The sequence below is a fragment of the Copadichromis virginalis genome, linkage group LG13 (genome assembly GCF_057382275.1).
Source record: "Copadichromis virginalis isolate Kocher_CV1m ecotype Utaka linkage group LG13, C_Virginalis_male_GT1.1, whole genome shotgun sequence".
Classification (NCBI taxonomy): domain Eukaryota; kingdom Metazoa; phylum Chordata; class Actinopteri; order Cichliformes; family Cichlidae; genus Copadichromis; species Copadichromis virginalis.
This window is the reverse complement of record NC_140630.1, coordinates 2,938,594-2,963,518: the sequence shown is the minus strand read 5'-3', so window position 1 is coordinate 2,963,518 and position 24,925 is coordinate 2,938,594. Positions and strand designations below refer to the sequence as shown.

General features: G+C 41.5%; 1 protein-coding gene across 1 annotated transcript in view; it reads left to right on the top strand.

Moving 5' to 3' along the window:
• The window catches only part of slc30a6 (solute carrier family 30 member 6), a 75,547-nt gene that overhangs the window by 10,013 nt on the left and 40,609 nt on the right, over nt 1-24,925 (top strand). The window contains exon 4 of the mRNA XM_085476937.1: nt 17,682-17,766. Within this exon, the coding sequence (XP_085333063.1) occupies nt 17,682-17,766 (85 nt within the window). The remainder of the gene's footprint in view (nt 1-17,681; nt 17,767-24,925) is intronic.

Below are 24,925 nucleotides of genomic sequence, written 5' to 3'. Positions count from 1 at the left end.
TAGAGTATCCACGCTGTGTTAAAGACGGCTATAGACATTCACTGTTGTATCTCTCTTCGGACCTCTTCCATGCATATTTCAAATTTGGATTCATTACTCCATAAGACATATTACAGCTGATTTCTTTTTCCAGTCAATTTCTTGTGTAATTTGGCACACCTCAGCCTTATTTTTCTCTGTTCTCCTTCCTTAAGAATGGCTTATTAACAGCCACCCTTCCAACTCAGATAAATTTTGATGAGGTTTCATGAAATGTTTACAGCACTTGAGTTACTCGCCACGGCCATCCTAAATGCTAAAAACACTAAACTTTAATTCTAAATTACGTAATTAACGTTAACCAGAAAAAACAAGCCAAAGTCGAAATGTTGCTGAGCTGACCTGTGGTATGCTAGGTCTTCTAAAGCACGTATAATGTAAACAGAACTGGTCTTTGCACAGAAGCCTGTGGAGCTTCATAATTAACCTCAGTGTGTGAAGAGGACTCTCCATTTAATAATAGCTGTAATAAAATGTTATGGCCGACGGTGTTAAACGCTGCACTTGGGTCTAGCAGGGAAGATTTCAACTTTTCAATACGAATGAAGGCTGCAAACTGATTAGATTAATGTCTGATGATCTTTTCTGTGCTTCTTCAAGTTTGTAACACCAAACATATTAAAGGATGATGTAAGGCTCACAGGAAGAGTTTAATTAGACACACATTTACTATTTTTCTTTATACTCTTTCTTTCTTGACATGTTTAATATGATTACTATCAGAGGAGAAAATGAACCTTGTGTAGTCTAAAAACTTTTTTATTTAATCAAACTGTAATGTTGTTGAACTCTGACGGACGTGTCTTTTAATCTTGTCAACAAATCCTTAATCATCTAAATCTGCCATTTATCATCTTGTAAAATGTTCCCTCTGCTTCTGTTGCACATCTCCCCCCGACACTCTCTGCTTCACCTGTCCTGTGCAGCTGGTTCAACCCCTGCCTGCCTCCTTAAACTGGGGTGTTTAAATCTCTTTACCTCTGTTGTGAACTTCACACAAAGTTTGTGGTAACAAAATCAAACTGACGAGGATCTCGTTTGAAAAACACACACACTCACGAGACAAAATAAAAACAGACTGCTCAAAGCAAAAGCAGAGCCCTCACAGCTGGTAGTACAAACACAGTGACAACATGCGTATTAGATACCCTCAGTGCCAAAAGCATAAATATGAAAAAATGTGATCACCAAGAATATCCTAAAAATGGCATTGAGGTGGGTGTTACAGTAAAGAAAAAAAAAAGTAGCCAAATTTTCATCGGAAAATGTTGAATTTTAGTAAAAACAATGCTCTGTAGTTTGATACTGTCGTTACAGACAAAGCAGATGTTTAAAGCCTTTGGACGCACATTTGAAACGCACTCATTCTCCTTATCAGCTGGAAACATTAAAGCCGTAAAATGACTTTTTCAAACGGATAAAAACTATTGAACAGCAGCAATGATGAGCCTGTTCCAAAATTTGAATGTACATGTGTTGAAGGTGCGGGTCTTGTTGAATTATTAAACATACTTTCTTTAATTTTTCGTGCCACAAAAACAACAACTTTTAATTTTCTTCTGCTTGAGTCTCGGCCTCGGGTAGCTCTACTTATCATTGCTCAGTCAGTCGTCTGTTTGTGCTACTTTTTTTCAAGGAGCAGTGGATTATTGGTAAGGGTGACTTTATGTGTTTAGCTACTTAAGTGGAAGTACTGTGGAAAGTTTTACCTTACATACATAGATCTACCAGTACAGCTTCTGAGGTAACTGTTTACAAAATGTTATAATCTATTCAAAGGTTCTTTGCAATTTTACATTGATAAACATTATCCTTAACACATTTGGCCCACATAAAGTACTATGGCCATCACACTGTCATTTAGAATTGTTTAAATAACTCGTGTCTTAAGTCCTTCCATCAAACAGAAAATTAAAAAAAAAAAAAAACATGGTTCACTTTTACATCACAAAATGTTAGAAATATAAGCCGTTCATAACAACCTGAAAGGTTGGGAGTTTAAAATGCAAACCGATGGAAGCAGAAGTAGAAGACTATAATGTCTCAGAGCACACGGTGTCTATTAATGTGTAGACATGTATAAATAAGAGCTTAATAAAGATGCTTAATTTCTTAAGAAATAAACAGGTGTTAGTCACTTTTGATCTTTATCAAAAGTGGATGTTGCATCTGTGGCTAAACCCCTGTACCCAAAAAAACTTTAAAAATCTACTGTGTGTGAGGCTGTGTAAGTAAAGCTTGCCCTTCACACCTGCGTGTAATAAACCATTTGTTGGGGGTTGTGGATTTGGCACCTCAGCATTGTGAAAGTGGGGAAACATGTTTCTGGCTGTGCATAAGATTTCTGCTTACAACTTAGAATCTCAGTTCTAAATGAAATTCAGATGTTTTTTTAAGTATGGCTAATGTATTATTTGACTTCTAAGGCACACACACACACACACACACACACACACACACAAGAACAACACAGAGAAGAAGAAGAGGGGGTCGTTTTACTACGCATCATAAAAACGCAATCATTCATCTTCCAACTGTATCTTTCTGTTCTGGCTTTAGAGTCATAGGTTGTTTACTGAGCCGTACTTTGGGAGTCATACTGTTGTGATACTGAGGAGAAAGGGGTAAGGTTTGATAGACTAAACCCTTACACACATAACTTGAAAAACCTAAAGAGTGTGTGAGACTGCTAGCTGTGTTGTTCAGCATTAAACTCATCTACAAATGTGTTAGTAAAGAGCGACTTGTACTTCTGTCCCATTAAGCAACGGTTTAACAAATTTCACTGCAAACTATAAAAGGAATCTGGATTTATATAGAACATAGTAGTGCAGGAAACACTAGTATAAGGTGTCTATTGAACAAATCTCCTTCAGCGTTCAAAATGACCAAAGTGAGGCCTACAGGCGTTTCTCTCGATTGGTTGTGTTCAGGGAAAAAGCAGCTAAATACACTGAGACTGCTCCCCATTGTTAGTGAGTTAACTCTGGATATCTGTAGGTTTTGTCAAACTTGGAGTGAACAAAAGCAGAAAAACAGTAAAAGATGCAGACGGTGAAAGTCTGGTTTATTTCATGAACACAATGAAACATTTTACAGTCCACAGAGCAAAGTAGCATACATGATAAATAGATACACATAACATGAGAAGTAAAACTCGTCGTCTTACCACATGTTATATTCTGTAAACTTAAAATAACCACAGAAATTAGAGTTTAGTGTTTTAAAGTCATTATTAAAAACATGAGTCAACATTACTGAAGTGACGCTTTAACGATGCGTCTTATCACCGTGTTTATGATGATATAACATGTTCTCTCGTTAGTAGTTGTCTGCGCTGTCACTTGTCATGAAAATGTCCAGAGCCAGGGTTCCTCTTTAATCACCATTGATCATTAATAGGGTCACAAAAGATTTGTCACATTATCCCCATAAACAAAATGCTTTTATAGAAATCATTGTGATACAAATATTTAGATTCTTGATTCACAATGTGCACGAACTCAAAATCTTTAGAGGTTCATATTTATAAAGTATCGCAAATAATACATTTATACCATTGTATGAGCTACTTCTTGTAAAAACTGATTGAAAAAAGCTCCTGTCGTGACCTTCCTTCTGTGAGGACACACACACACACACACAGAGAGAGAGAGGGGGAAGATCATTAGGATTGGAGGCGTTTTTGGATTTTCACTTATTGTTGGCTTTACAGTCACATAAAATTCATTCCAATTTTTTTGCCTTTGCTTCAATTAAGGTGTTTCTTTAAATCTACAGCAGCTTCCTTTTCAAAAAGTTTACTGACATAGTAAGGAAGTAGCTAGGGAACTCAGTAAGTATGAGCAACAACAGCTTAGGGACTGTTTCTACAATAAAGAGGAATTCATCATCATCTGCAGTTCATCAAAAAAAAAAAAAAAAAGTGCCATTAAAAACAATTCAGCAGATCCTCAAAGTATGGATACAATCTGTTTTCAGCTGTAGAGGTACGCTTCATGTACTTATCAACATGCAGTTTAGAGGCTTGCATTAGAGTGCTTTGGTACTTGGGTCTCTTTTATTTAGCACGGTTATACCATTGTGTATTTAGCTATATAAATATGCTCAAGAGTCTATTGTATGTTTGTCATGCAATTAAAAATTCAAAAATATAATTTTTAAATCAGTAACTTTGCAAATTTAGAGGAAATGTTTTTGGATAACAAATGTGTCACATTTTCAACAGGGTTTGAATAATCAACGTTAACACAGAGACATTTATGCGCTGGGTATAACAGACATCCTTACCTTGGAGCAGAGAAACACGGTGTATTGTTGCTTTTCTCTATTGTATAAGCAGCGCCCGACTGTCAGAAACGCTCTGTGCGGGTAGCAAAGTCGGATCTGACGCACATCCAGGAATCCGTGTGAAAGAAAGGTCTCGCTGCAGCTAGGCTCTCAGGATAGTCAGGCTTTTATTTATATTTGCATTCTGGTGCGTTAAAGCAGCCTCTGTGTCCCGCTTGGATCCTCATTCCGAAAATTCAGATATTTAAATAAAATGGTGAATTGGCTAGTGATGAGGAGCCACTTAGATCCGTAAAATGAGGTTTGATTAAATTAAACTCTTATGAACAGCTATGAACTCTACCTCTCTGCTGATGTGTTCCAAACAAGCAATGTTTTCTACACGTCCAAACTGTGTGCTAACTACCTCACACCGCTGTGTCTGGGATCCGAAAAAATAAAAAGTTAAAACGCTATACCTTGGGGGGGAATTGTGAAGTGCTGAGGAAACTACTGTGTGTCTGGTGGGGTGTTTTTATATAGGTGGACTTGGTTTCAGTTGGCCTCTGACATGATAAGATAAAATAAAGGAAACTGATTGTAATGGAACTACAGTGCTGGGATGCTCTTGATAAGGCAGCCTCTTTTATTGTTTTATGACTTGTTTTGCTGACTGTTGAGGGCCTAACTGTAACCAACTCTGTCTAACTGTTGCAGAGTTAAGAATCTGTAGTTTTTAGAAGTAACACAAGAAAAGTTTATTTCTAAAGGAATACCTGTTGTTTGTGGTGCTCTATTTAAAACTATTAGTGTCATGAACCGAAGTTCAGCGCACAAGCTGGACCCAGAAGCAGAGCCAACACACACAGGAGTACGAGAAAATAAACTTTATTTTAACTGAAGGTGTCCCGGGAGGGTAGAAGGAAAACACGCGTGAAACTCGAGAAACCAAGGGACCGGGAGATGAGTCGCGCAGGAACGCCGAAAACGGGACTGTGGGAGGCTGCAACAGAAAAAAGGACAAGAATTATTGGGGCGCGGGGAAATAGCAGCATACGTGGGGGAAGAGTATGAGTCTTACGGTGACAGCGGGGCCGTGGGAGCCGGAGGGAGGGGTGAGGGTCCGCGCTAAATTTGCAAAGTTACTGATTTAAAAATTATATTTTTGAATTTTTAATTGCATGACAAACATACAATAGACTCTTGAGCATATTTATATAGCTAAATACACAATGGTATAACCGTGCTAAATAAAAGAGGCCCAAGTACCAAAGCACTCTAATGCAAGCCTCTAAACTGCATGTTGATAAGTACATGAAGCGTACCTCTACAGCTGAAAACAGATTGTATCCATACTTTGAGGATCTGCTGAATTGTTTTTAATGGCACTTTTTTTTTTTTTTTTTGATGAACTGCAGATGATGATGAATTCCTCTTTATTGTAGAAACAGTCCCTAAGCTGTTGTTGCTCATACTTACTGAGTTCCCTAGCTACTTCCTTACTATGTCAGTAAACTTTTTGAAAAGGAAGCTGCTGTAGATTTAAAGAAACACCTTAATTGAAGCAAAGGCAAAAAAATTGGAATGAATTTTATGTGACTGTAAAGCCAACAATAAGTGAAAATCCAAAAACGCCTCCAATCCTAATGATCTTCCCCCTCTCTCTCTCTGTGTGTGTGTGTGTGTGTCCTCACAGAAGGAAGGTCACGACAGGAGCTTTTTTCAATCAGTTTTTACAAGAAGTAGCTCATACAATGGTATAAATGTATTATTTGCGATACTTTATAAATATGAACCTCTAAAGATTTTGAGTTCGTGCACATTGTGAATCAAGAATCTAAATATTTGTATCACAATGATTTCTATAAAAGCATTTTGTTTATGGGGATAATGTGACAAATCTTTTGTGACCCTATTAATGATCAATGGTGATTAAAGAGGAACCCTGGCTCTGGACATTTTCATGACAAGTGACAGCGCAGACAACTACTAACGAGAGAACATGTTATATCATCATAAACACGGTGATAAGACGCATCGTTAAAGCGTCACTTCAGTAATGTTGACTCATGTTTTTAATAATGACTTTAAAACACTAAACTCTAATTTCTGTGGTTATTTTAAGTTTACAGAATATAACATGTGGTAAGACGACGAGTTTTACTTCTCATGTTATGTGTATCTATTTATCATGTATGCTACTTTGCTCTGTGGACTGTAAAATGTTTCATTGTGTTCATGAAATAAACCAGACTTTCACCGTCTGCATCTTTTACTGTTTTTCTGCTTTTGTTCACTCCAAGTTTGACAAAACCTACAGATATCCAGAGTTAACTCACTAACAATGGGGAGCAGTCTCAGTGTATTTAGCTGCTTTTTCCCTGAACACAACCAATCGAGAGAAACGCCTGTAGGCCTCACTTTGGTCATTTTGAACGCTGAAGGAGATTTGTTCAATAGACACCTTATACTAGTGTTTCCTGCACTTAATCCATCACTACTATGTTCTATATAAATCCAGATTCCTTTTATAGTTTGCAGTGAAATTTGTTAAACCGTTGCTTAATGGGACAGAAGTACAAGTCGCTCTTTACTAACACATTTGTAGATGAGTTTAATGCTGAACAACACAGCTAGCAGTCTCACACACTCTTTAGGTTTTTCAAGTTATGTGTGTAAGGGTTTAGTCTATCAAACCTTACCCCTTTCTCCTCAGTATCACAACAGTATGACTCCCAAAGTACGGCTCAGTAAACAACCTATGACTCTAAAGCCAGAACAGAAAGATACAGTTGGAAGATGAATGATTGCGTTTTTATGATGCGTAGTAAAACGACCCCCTCTTCTTCTTCTCTGTGTTGTTCTTGTGTGTGTGTGTGTGTGTGTGTGTGTGTGTGTGCCTTAGAAGTCAAATAATACATTAGCCATACTTAAAAAAACATCTGAATTTCATTTAGAACTGAGATTCTAAGTTGTAAGCAGAAATCTTATGCACAGCCAGAAACATGTTTCCCCACTTTCACAATGCTGAGGTGCCAAATCCACAACCCCCAACAAATGGTTTATTACACGCAGGTGTGAAGGGCAAGCTTTACTTACACAGCCTCACACACAGTAGATTTTTAAAGTTTTTTTGGGTACAGGGGTTTAGCCACAGATGCAACATCCACTTTTGATAAAGATCAAAAGTGACTAACACCTGTTTATTTCTTAAGAAATTAAGCATCTTTATTAAGCTCTTATTTATACATGTCTACACATTAATAGACACCGTGTGCTCTGAGACATTATAGTCTTCTACTTCTGCTTCCATCGGTTTGCATTTTAAACTCCCAACCTTTCAGGTTGTTATGAACGGCTTATATTTCTAACATTTTGTGATGTAAAAGTGAACCATGTTTTTTTTTTTTTTTAATTTTCTGTTTGATGGAAGGACTTAAGACACGAGTTATTTAAACAATTCTAAATGACAGTGTGATGGCCATAGTACTTTATGTGGGCCAAATGTGTTAAGGATAATGTTTATCAATGTAAAATTGCAAAGAACCTTTGAATAGATTATAACATTTTGTAAACAGTTACCTCAGAAGCTGTACTGGTAGATCTATGTATGTAAGGTAAAACTTTCCACAGTACTTCCACTTAAGTAGCTAAACACATAAAGTCACCCTTACCAATAATCCACTGCTCCTTGAAAAAAAGTAGCACAAACAGACGACTGACTGAGCAATGATAAGTAGAGCTACCCGAGGCCGAGACTCAAGCAGAAGAAAATTAAAAGTTGTTGTTTTTGTGGCACGAAAAATTAAAGAAAGTATGTTTAATAATTCAACAAGACCCGCACCTTCAACACATGTACATTCAAATTTTGGAACAGGCTCATCATTGCTGCTGTTCAATAGTTTTTATCCGTTTGAAAAAGTCATTTTACGGCTTTAATGTTTCCAGCTGATAAGGAGAATGAGTGCGTTTCAAATGTGCGTCCAAAGGCTTTAAACATCTGCTTTGTCTGTAACGACAGTATCAAACTACAGAGCATTGTTTTTACTAAAATTCAACATTTTCCGATGAAAATTTGGCTACTTTTTTTTTTCTTTACTGTAACACCCACCTCAATGCCATTTTTAGGATATTCTTGGTGATCACATTTTTTCATATTTATGCTTTTGGCACTGAGGGTATCTAATACGCATGTTGTCACTGTGTTTGTACTACCAGCTGTGAGGGCTCTGCTTTTGCTTTGAGCAGTCTGTTTTTATTTTGTCTCGTGAGTGTGTGTGTTTTTCAAACGAGATCCTCGTCAGTTTGATTTTGTTACCACAAACTTTGTGTGAAGTTCACAACAGAGGTAAAGAGATTTAAACACCCCAGTTTAAGGAGGCAGGCAGGGGTTGAACCAGCTGCACAGGACAGGTGAAGCAGAGAGTGTCGGGGGGAGATGTGCAACAGAAGCAGAGGGAACATTTTACAAGATGATAAATGGCAGATTTAGATGATTAAGGATTTGTTGACAAGATTAAAAGACACGTCCGTCAGAGTTCAACAACATTACAGTTTGATTAAATAAAAAAGTTTTTAGACTACACAAGGTTCATTTTTTCCTCTGATAGTAATCATATTAAACATGTCAAGAAAGAAAGAGTATAAAGAAAAATAGTAAATGTGTGTCTAATTAAACTCTTCCTGTGAGCCTTACATCATCCTTTAATATGTTTGGTGTTACAAACTTGAAGAAGCACAGAAAAGATCATCAGACATTAATCTAATCAGTTTGCAGCCTTCATTCGTATTGAAAAGTTGAAATCTTCCCTGCTAGACCCAAGTGCAGCGTTTAACACCGTCGGCCATAACATTTTATTACAGCTATTATTAAATGGAGAGTCCTCTTCACACACTGAGGTTAATTATGAAGCTCCACAGGCTTCTGTGCAAAGACCAGTTCTGTTTACATTATACGTGCTTTAGAAGACCTAGCATACCACAGGTCAGCTCAGCAACATTTCGACTTTGGCTTGTTTTTTCTGGTTAACGTTAATTACGTAATTTAGAATTAAAGTTTAGTGTTTTTAGCATTTAGGATGGCCGTGGCGAGTAACTCAAGTGCTGTAAACATTTCATGAAACCTCATCAAAAGTTATCTGAGTTGGAAGGGTGGCTGTTAATAAGCCATTCTTAAGGAAGGAGAACAGAGAAAAATAAGGCTGAGGTGTGCCAAATTACACAAGAAATTGACTGGAAAAAGAAATCAGCTGTAATATGTCTTATGGAGTAATGAATCCAAATTTGAAATATGCATGGAAGAGGTCCGAAGAGAGATACAACAGTGAATGTCTATAGCCGTCTTTAACACAGCGTGGATACTCTACCGTGCTTTGAGGCTGGATTTCAGCCAGTGTTGTTGGAGCTCTTATCCAAATTAATCAAATTATGAATGTAGAAAAGTTCCACCAGATTTTGATCGACCATGTATTACCACGTAGTGTCTGATTGGCTTCAACTTCATTTTTCAGTACGACAATGATCGCAAACATACTGCCAATGTAGTCAAAGTATGCCTGGATGAAACAACGCATCAGTCATGGATTGATCTCTCCAGGGTTCGAACCTCAAGATGATCGAAGCGGTGTGGGATCATCTTGACAGAAAACAAAACAAAAGGCAGCCAGCATCCAAAGAAGAGTCTCGGATGTCTTTCAAGAAGCCTGCAGAACTAAGAAATTACAAGAAAGCTTACCTATTAGAGTTTAAGCTGTGTTGAAGAATGAAAGGCAGCTTTAACTGGACAAAAGGGGAAAAAAAATCCCACATTGACAGCTAACTCAAGAGACAAAAAGCATTAGAACTCAAGTCATTACCTTACTTAAGGATAAATAAGTTAATTAATTACATTAATGCATAAGCAGAAAATAACCTACAGTAACTGCTTTGCGATATGGAAGTGCAAAAGACAACTGAAAGGGAGGATAGTTTCTATATATGTGGTTTCTATTAAGGGACAGAGGAACGATAAGAAATCAAGGACAAGGAGTGTGGTGTAGATAAGTGAGGAAATCCGATCATTACTACAAATTTAGTTGAAATTTAAATATTTTAACTATGGTGCCTCCTGTGAGGGCTGTCTGTTTTCCACATTCTGCAACGGTAAAATACGACTTAGAGGCGGATATTTGTTTTACTTTATGGGCAACAGTTGTTGACAAAACTTGACTCTGAGAAAAAAAAACTCTTTCCCACAGAGGGGAATAAACTTATTCGAATATGAGCTTTTTTCCCCGCTAAGACTTGTTTTATGGGGAGATGTACGAAATTATTTACCGGGTTACAAGCAACGATAATATCGGATGTTGACTCCTCAGCGTCATCATTTTCTATCTATTGAGAAATCCCATTGTAAAAGTAATGAAGAAAAAAACTATTCTGCCGTCTCACTCCTCCTTGACCCGCAGTGAGTGAGTGTGTGTGTGTGTGTGTGTGTGTGTGTGTGTGTGTGTGTGTGTGTGTGTGTGTGTGTGTGATCGGCGGCGTTGTTTGAACGGAATGCTGACATAATATTCACGGATTCTTCCTCGCGATTGGTAGAACTGTCACAGTAGGGGCTGAGTAGATATCGACTCCCCTCCCGTTTCTTCTCTCATTTTATCCTAGTCTAGCGAAGCATCTGTTTTTCGCATCTTTCTCTTGACAATACCAATAGTTAGAGAGGGTTGTTTTTTTTTTTTTTTTTTTTTGATTGCCTTCTTGCGAACGCCGTCTGTTTTCCACATTCTGCAACGGTAAAATATGACTTTGAGACGGGTATTTGTTTTACCAAATGGGCAACAGTTGTCTGACCTTGTTCTTACTGTTGACAAAACTCGCCTCATGGTTGACTCTGAGAAAAAAACTCTTTCCCACAGAGGGGAATAAACTTATTCGAATATGAGCTTTTTTCCACTAAGACTTGTTTTATGGGGAGATGTACGAAATTATTTACCGGGTTACAAGCAATGATAATATCGGATGTTGACTCCTCAGCGTCATCATTTTCTATCTATTGAGAAAACTTATTGTTAAAGTATTGAAGAAAAAAAACTCCTCCTTGGTCCCGCGGGGTGTGTGTGTGTGTGTGTGTGTGTGTGTGTGTGTGTGTGTGTGTGTGTGTGTGTGAAACAAGATCGCCTGTCGCTGGTTTGTTTTTCAGTCTCTCAAAAGGAAAAGTAGTATTCACTAAGGGACAGTTATCCGTTTTTACACATAGGCAGCCTGTAGGTTACAAGCGGATAGAAAGTTCTTCTTTTCATCACAAGCTATGGTGTATCTTAAAGGTTTTTTTACAGCGTCTGTATTATAGGAAAATAAAATTACTATTGAAATCTCTACAGGAAGTCACTCTTTATTTCCATTACAAACGCCGGTGCAGCTTAAGAAAGTAAAATTACATCCGCTCTGTCTCTCTATACATCACAGAATCAGCTGCTGCATCACCGCTGTGCTTAGGGAACATGACGCAACAGGTCTGAAAATGACTAGACACTTCCGGAGTATTTCCGGTAGGGTCATAAGGTCCGGATCGATGTCTTCCATAGTAAATATGCTGTATTTGAATATGTCATATTCAAAGCCTTCTTCTTTGGGAGAGCAGATCTCATCGGACACAGGAACGCTGCGGGGCTGCAGAAGGAAATCCATCTTGTGTCTGTGCCTTAGAAATTGTGACGGGGCTCCACCTCTCTGCTTTTTTATTCCCCTCCAACAGATGGCGCGCTTCCGGAGGTTCCCCCCTCCTTTCTCGGGGTGCAATTCGTTACGGTTAGCAACAGATGGCGCGCTTCCGGGGTTCGCCCCCCCCTTTCTCCGGATACGATTCGTCACGCGGGGGGTTCGCCCCCCTTTCTCCGGATACGATTCGTCACGCGGGGGGTTTCCCACGGAGGGGAGGGGCGGGAGGTCAAAAGGTCGTGATTAGGGCCATCAATCACTTCGGATCAAATTTTGTCATAAGCTGTATGGGATTATCTCTCTACTGTCTGTTGCACCGGCGCTAACCACTGGACCACTGTGCCACACAGACCTGCTGGAGAGACTGAGAATGACGCTGATGAGATCCTCCTCCAACACAGGAGGAGACTTTAGACCTGGGAAGAAGAAGTGGAAGCTTCTTGCAGTTCTCCCTCAGCACAGGGTTGGGGAGCTGCATCGACGTTTTGAAAGCAAAACGTCCCGACGAAGCTGAACGGGGACATCGGGAAGGACACGACTGCAGGGCGGCAGGGAGAGGCTGGCAGGCTTCAAACGAGCGGGAAAACTCGTCTGCAGCCGCCGCCGCTTCATTATGTAAGTGGGTTTATTTTGAGAGGAGAACACTGCCACCCTGGAGACAGCGAGGCCTGTCGGCGCGGTCTGAGCGCCACACCGAGGTCATCGGAGGTCACTCCTTGTGTTTTAATTGCCACCTAAAGCGAGCCTCGGTGGGTTTCGCCACACACAAAAAAATATCCCACAATCCCGCTCTGCACAAAGTCTCGAGACTGGTGTGAGTCACACCTCTGCTCGCCACGATGACACACATGTGCCTGGCGCTGCGTGGTGATGCCGTAATGCGCCTGGCATCAGCAGCGACTCGGGATTTTAATACAGTACCTGGTGACTGACCCTCTGTCACTCCAGTGTCACATGTAGCCTCAATATGCTGGCATGCCGTCACGCTGCCGCCGGACGGCCGGGCGAGGCCGCTGACAGACAAACGGGGGCAGCAGAGCGTCGCAATGTGGCCGCTGTGCGCGCTCCCCTGGGCGCTCTGCATACGTGGAGGGAAGCGAAGGTGGGGGGGTGTTTTGGCTCGAGTGCTGTCTCTGTGTTTGCACACACTCTCTGTCTCTCTCTCACACACACACACACACACACACACACACACACACACACACACACACACACACTGAAGGTCTCCCATGCCTGTCGCTGGCTAGTGCTGTCACCAGACGCCCCAACGCTGTCATAACACAGCACACCACAGTAATTGTAGATTTCACAGCACTCGGCGCTCCCCACCACGGCATATGACTCCAACACGAAGTGACAGGCCAGGACACAAACACACAGTCGCTCGCCCGCCTCGCTCCATTTCTCGTTTCTCTCCCCTCTGACACACACAGGCGTGCACGCACACACACAGGCGTGCACGCACACACACGTGCACACGCAGCCTGGACTCAAGGTTTTTTCTCTTCATTGAAAATTCTGCTGATTGCACATCCAGGCTGAGGGAACGGGCTGTACTCACAGTAAAAACACTGAACGTTTACCTGCGGACTCTGTTGGAGTTGTGTCACCTTTGTGTGTTTGCCCATAAAACCCACAGAGATTTAAATGCGCCTTATGTGCTTTTTAAAAAAATGCGTTTTATTAAGGTTAAGATTGAGATCTTTTACTTGTCATTGTAGGAAGACGCAGTTAAATTTCTTTTGTTGACTGTTAACTAAAGGATGTAAAACAAATTGTAACAACAAAGCTTTATGCAGACAACAGGAATGCGTCTCTTGCCTCTTCTTATTTGTGCGAGCTTCACCCTCACGTGCCGTCGAGTTCTCTTATAATAATGATGGATTGCATTTATATAGCGCTTTTCGAGACCCTCAAAGCGCTTCACAATTCCACTATTCATTCATTCTCACATTCACACACTGGTGGAGGCAGCTACAGTTGTAGCCACAGCTGCCCTGGGGCAGACTGACAGAAGCGAGGCTGCCATATCGCACCAGCGGCCCCTCTGGCCATCACCAGTAGGGTGAAGTGTCTTGCACAACGACCGACACAACGACCGAGGCCGTCCGAGCCGGGGCTCGAACCGGCGACCTTCCGATTACAAGACGAACACCCAACTCTTGAGCCACGATCGCCCCATGATCAGCTTAGATCAGCTAACCAGGCTTTTGTTTTTGTACAGCACTTTGGTCAGCTGTTCTGTTGTTAAAAGTGAACTCTTCTCGATTCAGTTTTATTTATACAGCGCCAAATCACAACAGTCGCCTCAAGGTGCTTTATACTGTAAGCTAGACCATACAGAGAAAATGTATATGACCCCTATGTGCAAGCATTTTGGCGACTGTGGGAAGGAAAAACTCCCTTTTAACAGGAAGAATCCTCCAGCAGAACCAGGCTCAGGGAGGGGCGGGGCCATCTGCTGTGATTGGTTGGGGTAAGAGAAGGAAGACATTGGTTTAATAGCAGGATTTTCTTTGAGTCAAGTTGGATGTTCCCTTAAAAAATCACAAAGGTTTCCTGTTGGGAATAACATCCAGTAATCACTAATGTCGCCTCGTTACTGGTTACCAACACAAACCACACATGAGGACAGAAGCTAACACTGGTGTAGCTTTCTCAGGTAAAGTTGAGCCACCATGACATATGGAGTTCCACAAGGGCCTGCTTTAGGGCCTATTTTATGTCTTTATAAATGCTGCGTATGGGTCTGCTGGTGCGTATCATTAAGTGCTAAGAAGCACAGCACTGTGTAAAAGTCTTGAGCCAGGCCTTCTTTATGTGTTGCTGCAGTAATAGATGCAGTAATTTATTGAAACATGCAAACATACATGGAAATACTGACAGCCGCCCTTTCACGAGACATTTCTGAGGAGGCTTCAGTCAACAGTAGACGATCAGCTGAAGGTCCAGGTCATCTCTGATCTGTTGTAAATAAAAAGGAGAAGAAGAAATTCTTCTTTTGTGCTCCATATGCCAAGTTTTCAGCAAATTCTTTTCACCTTGTTGGTGCAAAAATACTATTTTATGTCAGATTTTGGCATTTTTCATAGATTCTACTAAAGAAATGGAAACACCTGCTGGTAACAGGTGCTCAGTTGTGTGTAGACATAACACTGATTCATGCTTTGAGTTTGAAGCTATTTCTGCTTGAATGAGTCGTAGGTGGTTTAACAAACATGAAACTGCGGTGAAAATGATCAAGTACTAGGGCTGAACGATATATCGCATTTGCGATAATATCGCGACATGATCAAGTGCAATTTTCTAACCGCAAAGGCTGCGATTATACTGCGATTATATTACACAATTCATGGGCTGCATCCTCCTGAGGCCGCATTTGTAGACCGATTATGTCACAGCGACGCGCCGAAGGCTGTCCAAATTACTACCATATCCCAGAATTCATAGCGCGGCCCAGCCAAACTCCAGTTTCCAGCAATGGCGGCCGCTACTAAGTTTTAAAATTACTCATACTAATCTTACTGGGTCAAAAAATAAACTTTTAACATATTTTCAGGCGAGAAAGTAGTTGTGTAAACATCAAATATCTGCTCGGTTTATCAAGATATCCCATATTTGCAAAAGTGCTTCGACGTTTTCAGAGGCGTCTGCTACCCACCAGCTCGACAGCTAGCCGGGAGCTCGAGGGTTACTGATGCGGCCGAGAACGGCACAACTCCTGGCACATCATTTTCAGATCACCGCGGAGTTTCGCTGCTCGGGTTAAACGTAATATATAAGTCACTTAGACAACCTAAAAATGTTATTGTTGGGCTTTTTTCAGTGTTTTGTTTGTTCGTGAGTAAATCGGTTTGGCTGAGATTAAAGTTATTAGATTAGATAAAATAAAACTTTATTAATCCCCCGGGTGGGTTCCTCCTTGGTTTTCACACAGCTGACTAAACGTCAAACAGAAAACTTATTAAACAGAAGTATGAGACAGTCGAGAATTTACACCAGTGTCTGGTTATATTTTAGATAGCAAGAAGCAGACGGCCGAGTTTATTAAACTCCACCGAGACAGCGGTGACGCTAATCAGAACTAGCCTTCTGTTTCAGAAGGCTAGACCGTCCAATGTGTGTGTGTTTATACAATTGCTATTATGTTTGCACTTTATGTGTAATGTTACTGACTGCAGAGATCAGTAAGATGTGTGTATTTTTTATTTATTAGTTTTATTTATTTAATATTATTTTTTAATTGAATGACTGTCTAGTAGTTCACAGATGTCGAAAAACTGAGTGTGGTAAAGCCACTGATTTTGTTTATTTATATTTCTGCAATCTGCACATTGTACTGACTTTCATTTTAATGTTTACACCAGGGTTCCTTGTCAGCACTTTATGCTCAGATGTTTGTAAGCTAAAAATAAACTATTGTGTATGTTCAAATATACTGTTGTGATTGAAGAAGTTAAATAAAAATGTCAGTCATCAATTCATGCATCACCTCATGTCATCATAACAGAGGTCTGTCTTCCAGGAAAGAACAGTTTAAAATTAATGTAATATAGTATTGGCCATACTATATGATGTATTGCTTGTCTTTGTTTAATAATACAGAAGACAAAGACCTTAAAAAATAATCGCATATCGCATCGCAATCGCAATATTGGGGCAAAAAATCGCAATTAGATTATTTTCCATAATCGTTCAGCCCTATCAAGTACATGGACTGCACTGAAAATGAGTGAAAAAGCCGCCAATGTCCAGAGAACAACTTAAAAATACCTTCAGATAATCTGGAGAACTATTTCTCAAGACCTGTTTAAGAATTACAAGACAGCCTGGCTCCTCGAGGCAAAATCTAAAGAAATGAGGCGTGGCTCAGCGCTGTATACGCTTGGTGTTCTGCTTCGTTTATTTCTCTGTTTGGAATAAGAGGCTCGGCCCTGCAGATGTTCCTGACGGGCAGAGCTGCTCTTTGTCATCACCGAGCCCGTTTCCTGCTCTCGTGCTCTGAATGTGACCTTCCTCTGGGCTCGTGTTTCTGATTCAGACCTCAGCGAGCCTCGTTCACTCAGCTCAGAGCGGCGGGACTGCAGGTGGTAAACTCACCCTCTCCGTCCGAGAGCCAAAACCAGCAGCTCCCAATCCGATTGGAGCTCTGATTGCCTGTTAGAGGAGAGCTGTCTGTGGTGAGTGGTTGAGACGTGATTAAGCCTCAAAAAATGTATTAAAAAAAAACTCTTGTGTCACTCTGAGTTTTGTTTGGTTTACTGAGTGTCAGCTGATCAAAGCCTGACTCTGATCAGCTGACGTTGCTCCTTGCTCGCCGGATGTAAAGATGTCTGAGGAGCGCTGGTGTTCCTGCTCGCTTATGAACCTTTTTGTTATTATTGCATGTTCGAAAAAGATTTGCCTCACGTGTGCAAATAAACTTAAAATAATTGTATCTGTTCTGCTTCATATGGTTAACCACACTGATCCATCCCAGTCGGTAAAAAGCTTCAAAACAGCTTCAAAACATTTCTTCAGCACTATGAGTGAAGTAAAGTCCCTCGTGCCTCTCGTCGATGTGATGCTGATTAAAGGACTGCTTGTTGGTATGACGGGGCCTCAGCGGGGCCTCGACCCGGAGCTTGAGCCGCCGCTCTCTGACGGCTTTCTTGTTTGTTTGTTGTCGTTTGCAGTCGTGGAGGATCCTGCTGTTCGGGGTGCTCAACCTGCTGTGCACCGGCTGTCTGCTGATGTGGTGCAGCTCCACCAACAGCATGGGTGAGCACACACACACACACACACACACTCTCTCGGAGTCTCGGATGTTAACCGGCAGAGATACCTGTCGACACACCGTAAACACAGATTGACACACAGACACACACACACACACAAACACAGGCAGAATCGTCTCGCCGCAGGGGGTCAGGCTGATCCCGATGCTGCTGTGTGCGTGTGTCTGAGGCGGCGGCGGCGGGGAGGTCACCTCAGTCAAAATATTGCACTTTAAAGGGCACGTTGAAGAAACAGAGTCCTTCACAGCGTCTGCTTTCGCCCTCCGGTGCTACAACACAGAGAACACATCTGTCATATTGACAGGCGCGCTTTATTTTTTCCTCTCCAAACTCAGCAGCACAGCAGAGCCGTTCCACCTCATAGCTCTGCTCGCTGTATATGAAAGAGACAGGTTTAAATCAGTCTCAGAGCTGTGCAGATGGGAAGGAGACGTCTGCTCACAGGTCGGTGGATTCATAGATCGGTGGGAATGATGCCGAGGAGAGAAACATTTCCAAAAGCCTGAAATATCGGTTGTCGCAGCTTAAACTCGTGTGAGTGTTACGAGCTCAGGTTTGATTATTTAGTGTTTGTGCTGATGCTCCGTCTGCCTCCAGCCGCAGGGTGAGGCGGCGTGTTTATGGTCAGCGAGGCCTGTGTATGCCCACCAACATTAAATCCTCTCAGGGATCCATCGCTCTGAAAAACGCTGCCATGAAAAGAACAACATGCAACTTTATCCCCTGCTCTGCCTGCAAATACTGCGGCATCAGACACACGCACACACTGAGACACGCACACACACGGGGTGGTGGCGTCGGGTGTCGCACAGACAGGAAGCAGAGAACAGAGGTATCGAACAAACAGGGGAAGGTGACACCGCTGTCGATACTCGGCCCCGAGGAGAACAACGGGCGCAGACAGCGGGCCGGTCTCAACGCTGTCAGACAGTCCTCTGCACCGAGGAAGTCTCCTCCGACCTCAGCAGCAAACACAACTTTAACCCAGGTTACGAGGAAGTACGACACGTGCTTGTGTTTATGGATGCACCCTTTGAGAAAAAGACAGCGACGCTCACGCTGTGGCGTCTGGTACATTCGTGTTTGTTGGGCGACGTTTGTGCAGCTCATGATTCCAGTCCAGGCTCCGCCCCTTTTTCTGGCATGTAAAGACACACTCCCTAATTGTATTTAGACTGATACTGCTTACATTTAACTAAAACTGATCTAAACACAGAAACTAAGGCTACGTCCACACGTGCACGGGTATTTTTGAAAACGGAGATTTTCCGTTTTCGTTTTAAAAAATTATCCCGTCCACACGTAAATGCAAAAACGAAGTTTTCGGAAATCTCCACCCTGGCCGGAGTTTTTAGAAGAATTGCTTCTCTGAACTTTTCAGATGGAGCCACTGGAAAATCCTTCCTCCTAAAAACTCTGTTATCTGAGAGAATATGTTCTTCCTCATTCTTTCATCATCATGAGTGCAGGGGAGGGTGGAGCGGGTGGAGATGATGTTGAGCGATGATTTGAGACAGGAAGGTTTAAAGATTTCATATTGTTGTCTTTCATTTTCAGCTCATTGAGCAATTTTGTTTCATTTTTGTCAAACTATTCCGATTTATTTATGTCAATTAGTTATCAGCTGTGTGTGTGTGTGTGTGTGTGTGTGTGTGTGTGTGTGTGTGTGTGTGTGTGTGTGTGTGTGTGTGTGTGTGTGTCAGATCCAATGAGATCTCCTCCTGTCCTTAGCTGTTGGCTAATGACCCTGATGATGTGGAACGTTCACTGTTTATCTTCCACCTCATTAGTTTGAGGCCAATACACACGCACGCACGCACACACACACACACACACACACACACACACACACACACACACGTATGAGGCGTGGATGCACAGACCCTCACAGGTTCACACCTACACACTTATTTTTTAAAATTTTTGATTTCATGTGTGCAAAAAAAGATTTGCTGTGATTTTCAGAACTGGACACAGAGCTGTGATGCTGCTGTGATGCTGCAGTGATGTTGCTGTGCAGCATCACAGCAGCATCACAGGAGCCGACCAGCTCAGTTAAATCATGCCAACATTCTCAATGATGTCATGCTTGGAGACAAATCTAATGCCTCATTTACAGGCGACTTATTGGACATTTTTATGTAGTTTAACTTGGAGGCTAATTTGTTCGTACTTCACTGCAGCTGCTGGTGTTTTCTGGTGCCTTTGAAATAAAATGTGTACATCCAGCACCTGTGGTGCAGAGGCAGCCTTCATTTAAATGAAGCATAAGCCACATATATGTGACTCCCCCCACGCACGCAGACGTGTCCCCGCTGACCTCCCTTTGCAGACACTCTTTAGCTCATGACTAATGGCTTAGCTGACGTTTAAATACACACCATAGATTTACAGCCATCAGAGGATGGCATGTTCTCTACAGTCAGTTTCCTGAGCTTTTACCCTAATCTCAGCCTAATCTTACTTTATCCCAACCTAACAACACATCTACGCAAAAAAGGAAGAAATGAGGGTGGTTCAGGCCTTTTGCACAGCACTTGTATCCAGATGAAGGCATGTCAGGGTGGTCTGCATAACTGTAAGAAGCAGCAATGACGTCACTGCAGACAGAAGGAACCTGGTTTAAATGTTGGAGAGGAGCAGGTATTTAAAGCTAAATCAGAGGGAAACGTTACAGGTGGCGTTTCATTTGTTACCTTATTGTCATTGTGAAAGCAAAAAGAAAGCCACGTTGTGTGTAACTGCGACACAGAGAGACTATAAAGTGATCCTACAAATGATAAAATATACATCAAATAAACCAAATTAATGAAAAAATATATTTGAAGACATAAAAACACAGTCTGTAGTTACCTGTAAACACGTGCCTGTCTTGAATAAATGAAACTTCAGTCTTACATCACGAGCGAGCCGACTGAGATTGTCTAATATGATGAATCTGATTATTTATTAGCTGAAATCTGGACAAAGCAACGATGTGAATGTTCAGGTTAACGCAGGCTCCGTCAACGATGCCTAAAAAGGTAAATTCATAGGTTTAAAAACGGTTCAATGCAAACAACCACAGGCATCAACGGCGTTGGACGAAACCATCACTATGACACAGAAGAAGTCGAACCACGCTGCACCATTGTAATCAGGCAAGGCAAGTTTATTTGTATAGCACAATTCAACAACAAGGTGATTCAAAGTGCTTTACAGAGACATTAGAAACAAAAACAAGTAAAAAGCATAATTTAAAATTGATTAAAACAATCAAACAAACAAACTAACTAATTAACAAACAAACAAAACAGTATATAAAATCAAAACAGATAAAATCAGAACAGTAGATAAAATCAGTAGTTAAAAAGTTAGTTTTGAAATTTAAGCTTAAAAGTGTGGATTTGGTGCTTTATTCAAATGCAGCTGAGAACAGGTGAGTCTTCAACCTGGATTTAAATAAACTGAGTGTTTCAGCTGATCTGAGGCTTTCTGGGAGTTTGTTCCAGATATAAGGAGCATAAAAGCTGAATGCAGCTTCTCCGTGTCTGGTTCTGACTCTGGGAACTGATAAAAGACCGGATCCAGATGACCTGAGGGATCTGGAAGGTTCATACTGGGTCAGGAGGTCACTGATGTATTTTGGTCCTAAACCATTCAGAGCTTTATAGGCCAGCATCAGAACTTTAAAGTCTATCCTCTGACGGACAGGCAGCCAGTGTAAAGACCTCAGAGCTGGACTGATGTGGTCCACTGTTTTGGTCTTAGTGAGGACTCGAGCAGCAGAGTTCTGAATGAGCTGTAGTTGTCTGACTGATTTTTTAGGTAGACCTGTAAAGATGCTGTTACAGTAATCAAGCCTACTAAAGATGAATGCATGGACTAGTTTTTCCAGGTCCTGTTGAGACATCAGATCTTTTATCCTTGATATATTCTTGAGGTGATAGTAAGCTGACTTTGTTATTGTCTTAATGTGTTTTTCTAAGTTTAGGTCTGCATCCATCACTACACCCAAATTTCTCGCCTGGTTTGTGGTTTTTAGATGTATAGATTGAAGTTCTCTGGTGACCTGTAATCGTTTTTCTTTGGCGCCAAAGACTATTACCTCAGTTTTGTTTTTGTTTAGCTGGAGAAAATTGTGGCACAACCAGTCATTGATTTCCTCAATGCATTTACCAAGAGCCTGTACAGGGCCTCGGTCTCCTGGTGACATTGTGATATATATTTGTGTGTCATCTGCATAGCTGTGGTAGTTTATTTTGTTGTTCTTTATAATCTGTGCCAGTGGGAGCATGTAGATGTTAAACAGAAGGGGTCCCAAGATGGAACCTTGGGGAACTCCACATGTGATACTTGTCTGCTCAGATGTGAAGTTACCTGTTGATACAAAGTATTTCCTGTTTTCTAAGTATGTTTTGAACCAGTTTAGTACAGTTCCTGAAAGACCTGTCCAGTTCTCCAGTCGTTTGAGTAATGTGTTGTGGTCAACTGTATCAAATGCTGCACTGAGATCCAGTAAAACTAGGACTGACATTTTTCCACTGTCTGTGTTCAGACATATGTCATTAAACACTTTTGTCAGAGCGGTTTCAGTGCTGTGGTTCTGTCTAAAACCTGACTGGAAGGCATCGTAGCAGTTATTCTGTTTTAAGAAGTAATTGAGCTGTTGAGAAACTGCTTTTTCAATGATCTTACTTAAAAATTGGAGATTTGAGATCGGCCTGTAGTTGTTCATTTGTGTCTTGTCAAGATTGTCCTTTTTCAGTATAGGTTTAATTACAGCAGTTTTTAGTGGTTCTGGAAACACACCTGACATTAAGGAAAAGTTGACGATCTGTAACAGGTCTGACTCTAAAGTCTTTGAGACCTTTTTGAAAAAACTTGTTGGCAGGACATCTAAACAGCAGGAGGAGGAGTTCAGTTGACCTAAGATGTCCTCCAGGTCTTTGCTGTTAATAGGGTGAAACTGTTTGATGGTGTTTAAAAAGTTTTTCGGTGGACACAGTACATATCCTGGATCTGCTGTTGATGTACCAATTGCTTGTCTAATCTTTTGGATTTTGTCTGTGAAGAATTTGGCAAAGTCATTGCAGGCCATGGTTGAATGAAGTTCAGCTGCCACTGGCACAGGAGGGTTTGTTAGCCTGTCAACTGTAGAAAATAAGACCCGAGCATTATGGCTGTTTTTAGTGATGATGTCAGAGAAGTAGGACCTCCTTGCATTCCTCAGTTGTAAATTATAATTGTGAAGTTTCTCTTTATAAATGTCATAATGAACCTGGAGGTTTGTTTTTCTCCATCTGCGCTCAGCTTTCCTACACTCTCTTTTTTCATTTTTCACTAGTGTGGAGTTTCTCCATGGAGACTTTTTCCTTCCAGAGATAACCTTCACCTTAATGGGAGCAATAGTGTCCATTACATTTAACATGTTAGCATTGAAGCTATTGACGAGCTCATTGACTGAACCTCTGGACAGGTCAGGTGTTAATGGGAAGACCTGGTTAAAAATTGCACTACTGTGTTCAGTTATACACCGTTTTGTGATCACTGCTGTTGATATATTTGTGTGGGCTGAGATTTTACTTTCAAAGAAAACACAGTAATGATCAGACAGGCCCACATCAGTACCATTTTATACCACAAGGTGGCGCAGTGCTGTAATCTTTATATCAGTGTTAATGAGGAAGTTGTTCTTTACAGCTCTGTGGGACATGTGGGCTTATATAAAAGTGAAAAAGCGAAACCTGCGGCACACGAAACATGTCACCACACTGGTGAAACTCTGCCCCCTGCTGGTGAAAGTTTTAGTCGAGCACTGCAGAGGGAAACTACAAAAAGCTCTTTAAATGTGAGAGCTCAGACTGTGTGTGTCTGTGTGTGTGTGCATGTGCACACGCTGTTTAAGCAGCCAGTGTTGCTGAAACTTAATCTGATGATGATTCTTCAGATCTGTGTGTGTGTGTGTGTGTGTGTGTGTGTGTGTGTGTGTGTGTGTGTGTGTGTGTGTGTGTCCATATCAAATTGTGCAGTGGACCACTGGATCGTTTTTCAGCTTTCTACAAAATGAAGACATCAGCTTTTTGTCTCTCTCTCTCACACACACACACACACACACACACACACACACACACACACACACACACACACACAGATCCCGTCTCCCCCTCTGTTTCCCTGACAAACACACACCTCTCAGCACTTACCTGAACTCACCTCCTTCTCTCTCCTGTCTGTCTCAACCCCCTGACCCCACCCTCCTCCCAGCTCATGGCTGCTCCATCTTTCAGAGGCTCTTCATGTTTTCCTCCTCCTTTCACAGAGTTGGACCTAATTGCATGTTGCATGTGTTTGCTTCGAGGCTTCCAGACTGAATAAACTTTATTCCCTGCAGCAGCTCCTGGGTGGGACGAGCCTCTCGTCTCTTAATTCAGTTCTTTGACCTTTATTTATTTATTTCAGAGCACAGATGTCATGTGTCATATGTCATCCTCGGCCGCTCCAGGCTTTCATCAGCACGACTTTGAGCTCTGTTTTTGCTTTGTTTTTTGTGCGCTGATCATTTGATGGCACCGGTCGAGTGTTTGGACCCAGAAATGGTTTCTGATGGCAGACCATACTTGTGGATTTATTTAAAATAACTGCTGTCTTTAAAAGCGTTAGGGTGGTGGTGGTTCGTACCCTGCCTGAGATCTTCACCCGTACAGTCAGTGCAGATGTGCAGGTTGGATCCTGTGAGGCGGCTGAGCAGCTGAATATTTCACTGAATTAACATTTCTAAAATCATACAACCCACATTAATGCCCAGGTTCAATATATAGTTTAAATATTTTGATTGTGTGTGTGTGTGTGTGTGTGTGTGTGTGTGTGTGTGTGTGTGTGTGTGTGTGTGTGTGTGTGTGTGTGTGTCTCCAGCTGTTTTTCGGCCCAGAGCAGCTCAGACAATCCAGGTCAAGTGTCTTCAACAGACGAATAAACACACGTCCTGCTCCTCCGTCCTCGGGAGAGTTGAAGACTGAGCCTGTGTGTGTGTGTGTGTGTGTGTGTGTGTGTGTGTGTGTTTGACTTTCTCACATTAAGACAATGAAAGGATAGGTGTGCGATTTCAGAATAGAAGACCTGCCCTCTGTGGGGGGTTTTGTGATGTGCAGATCTTAGTTTGA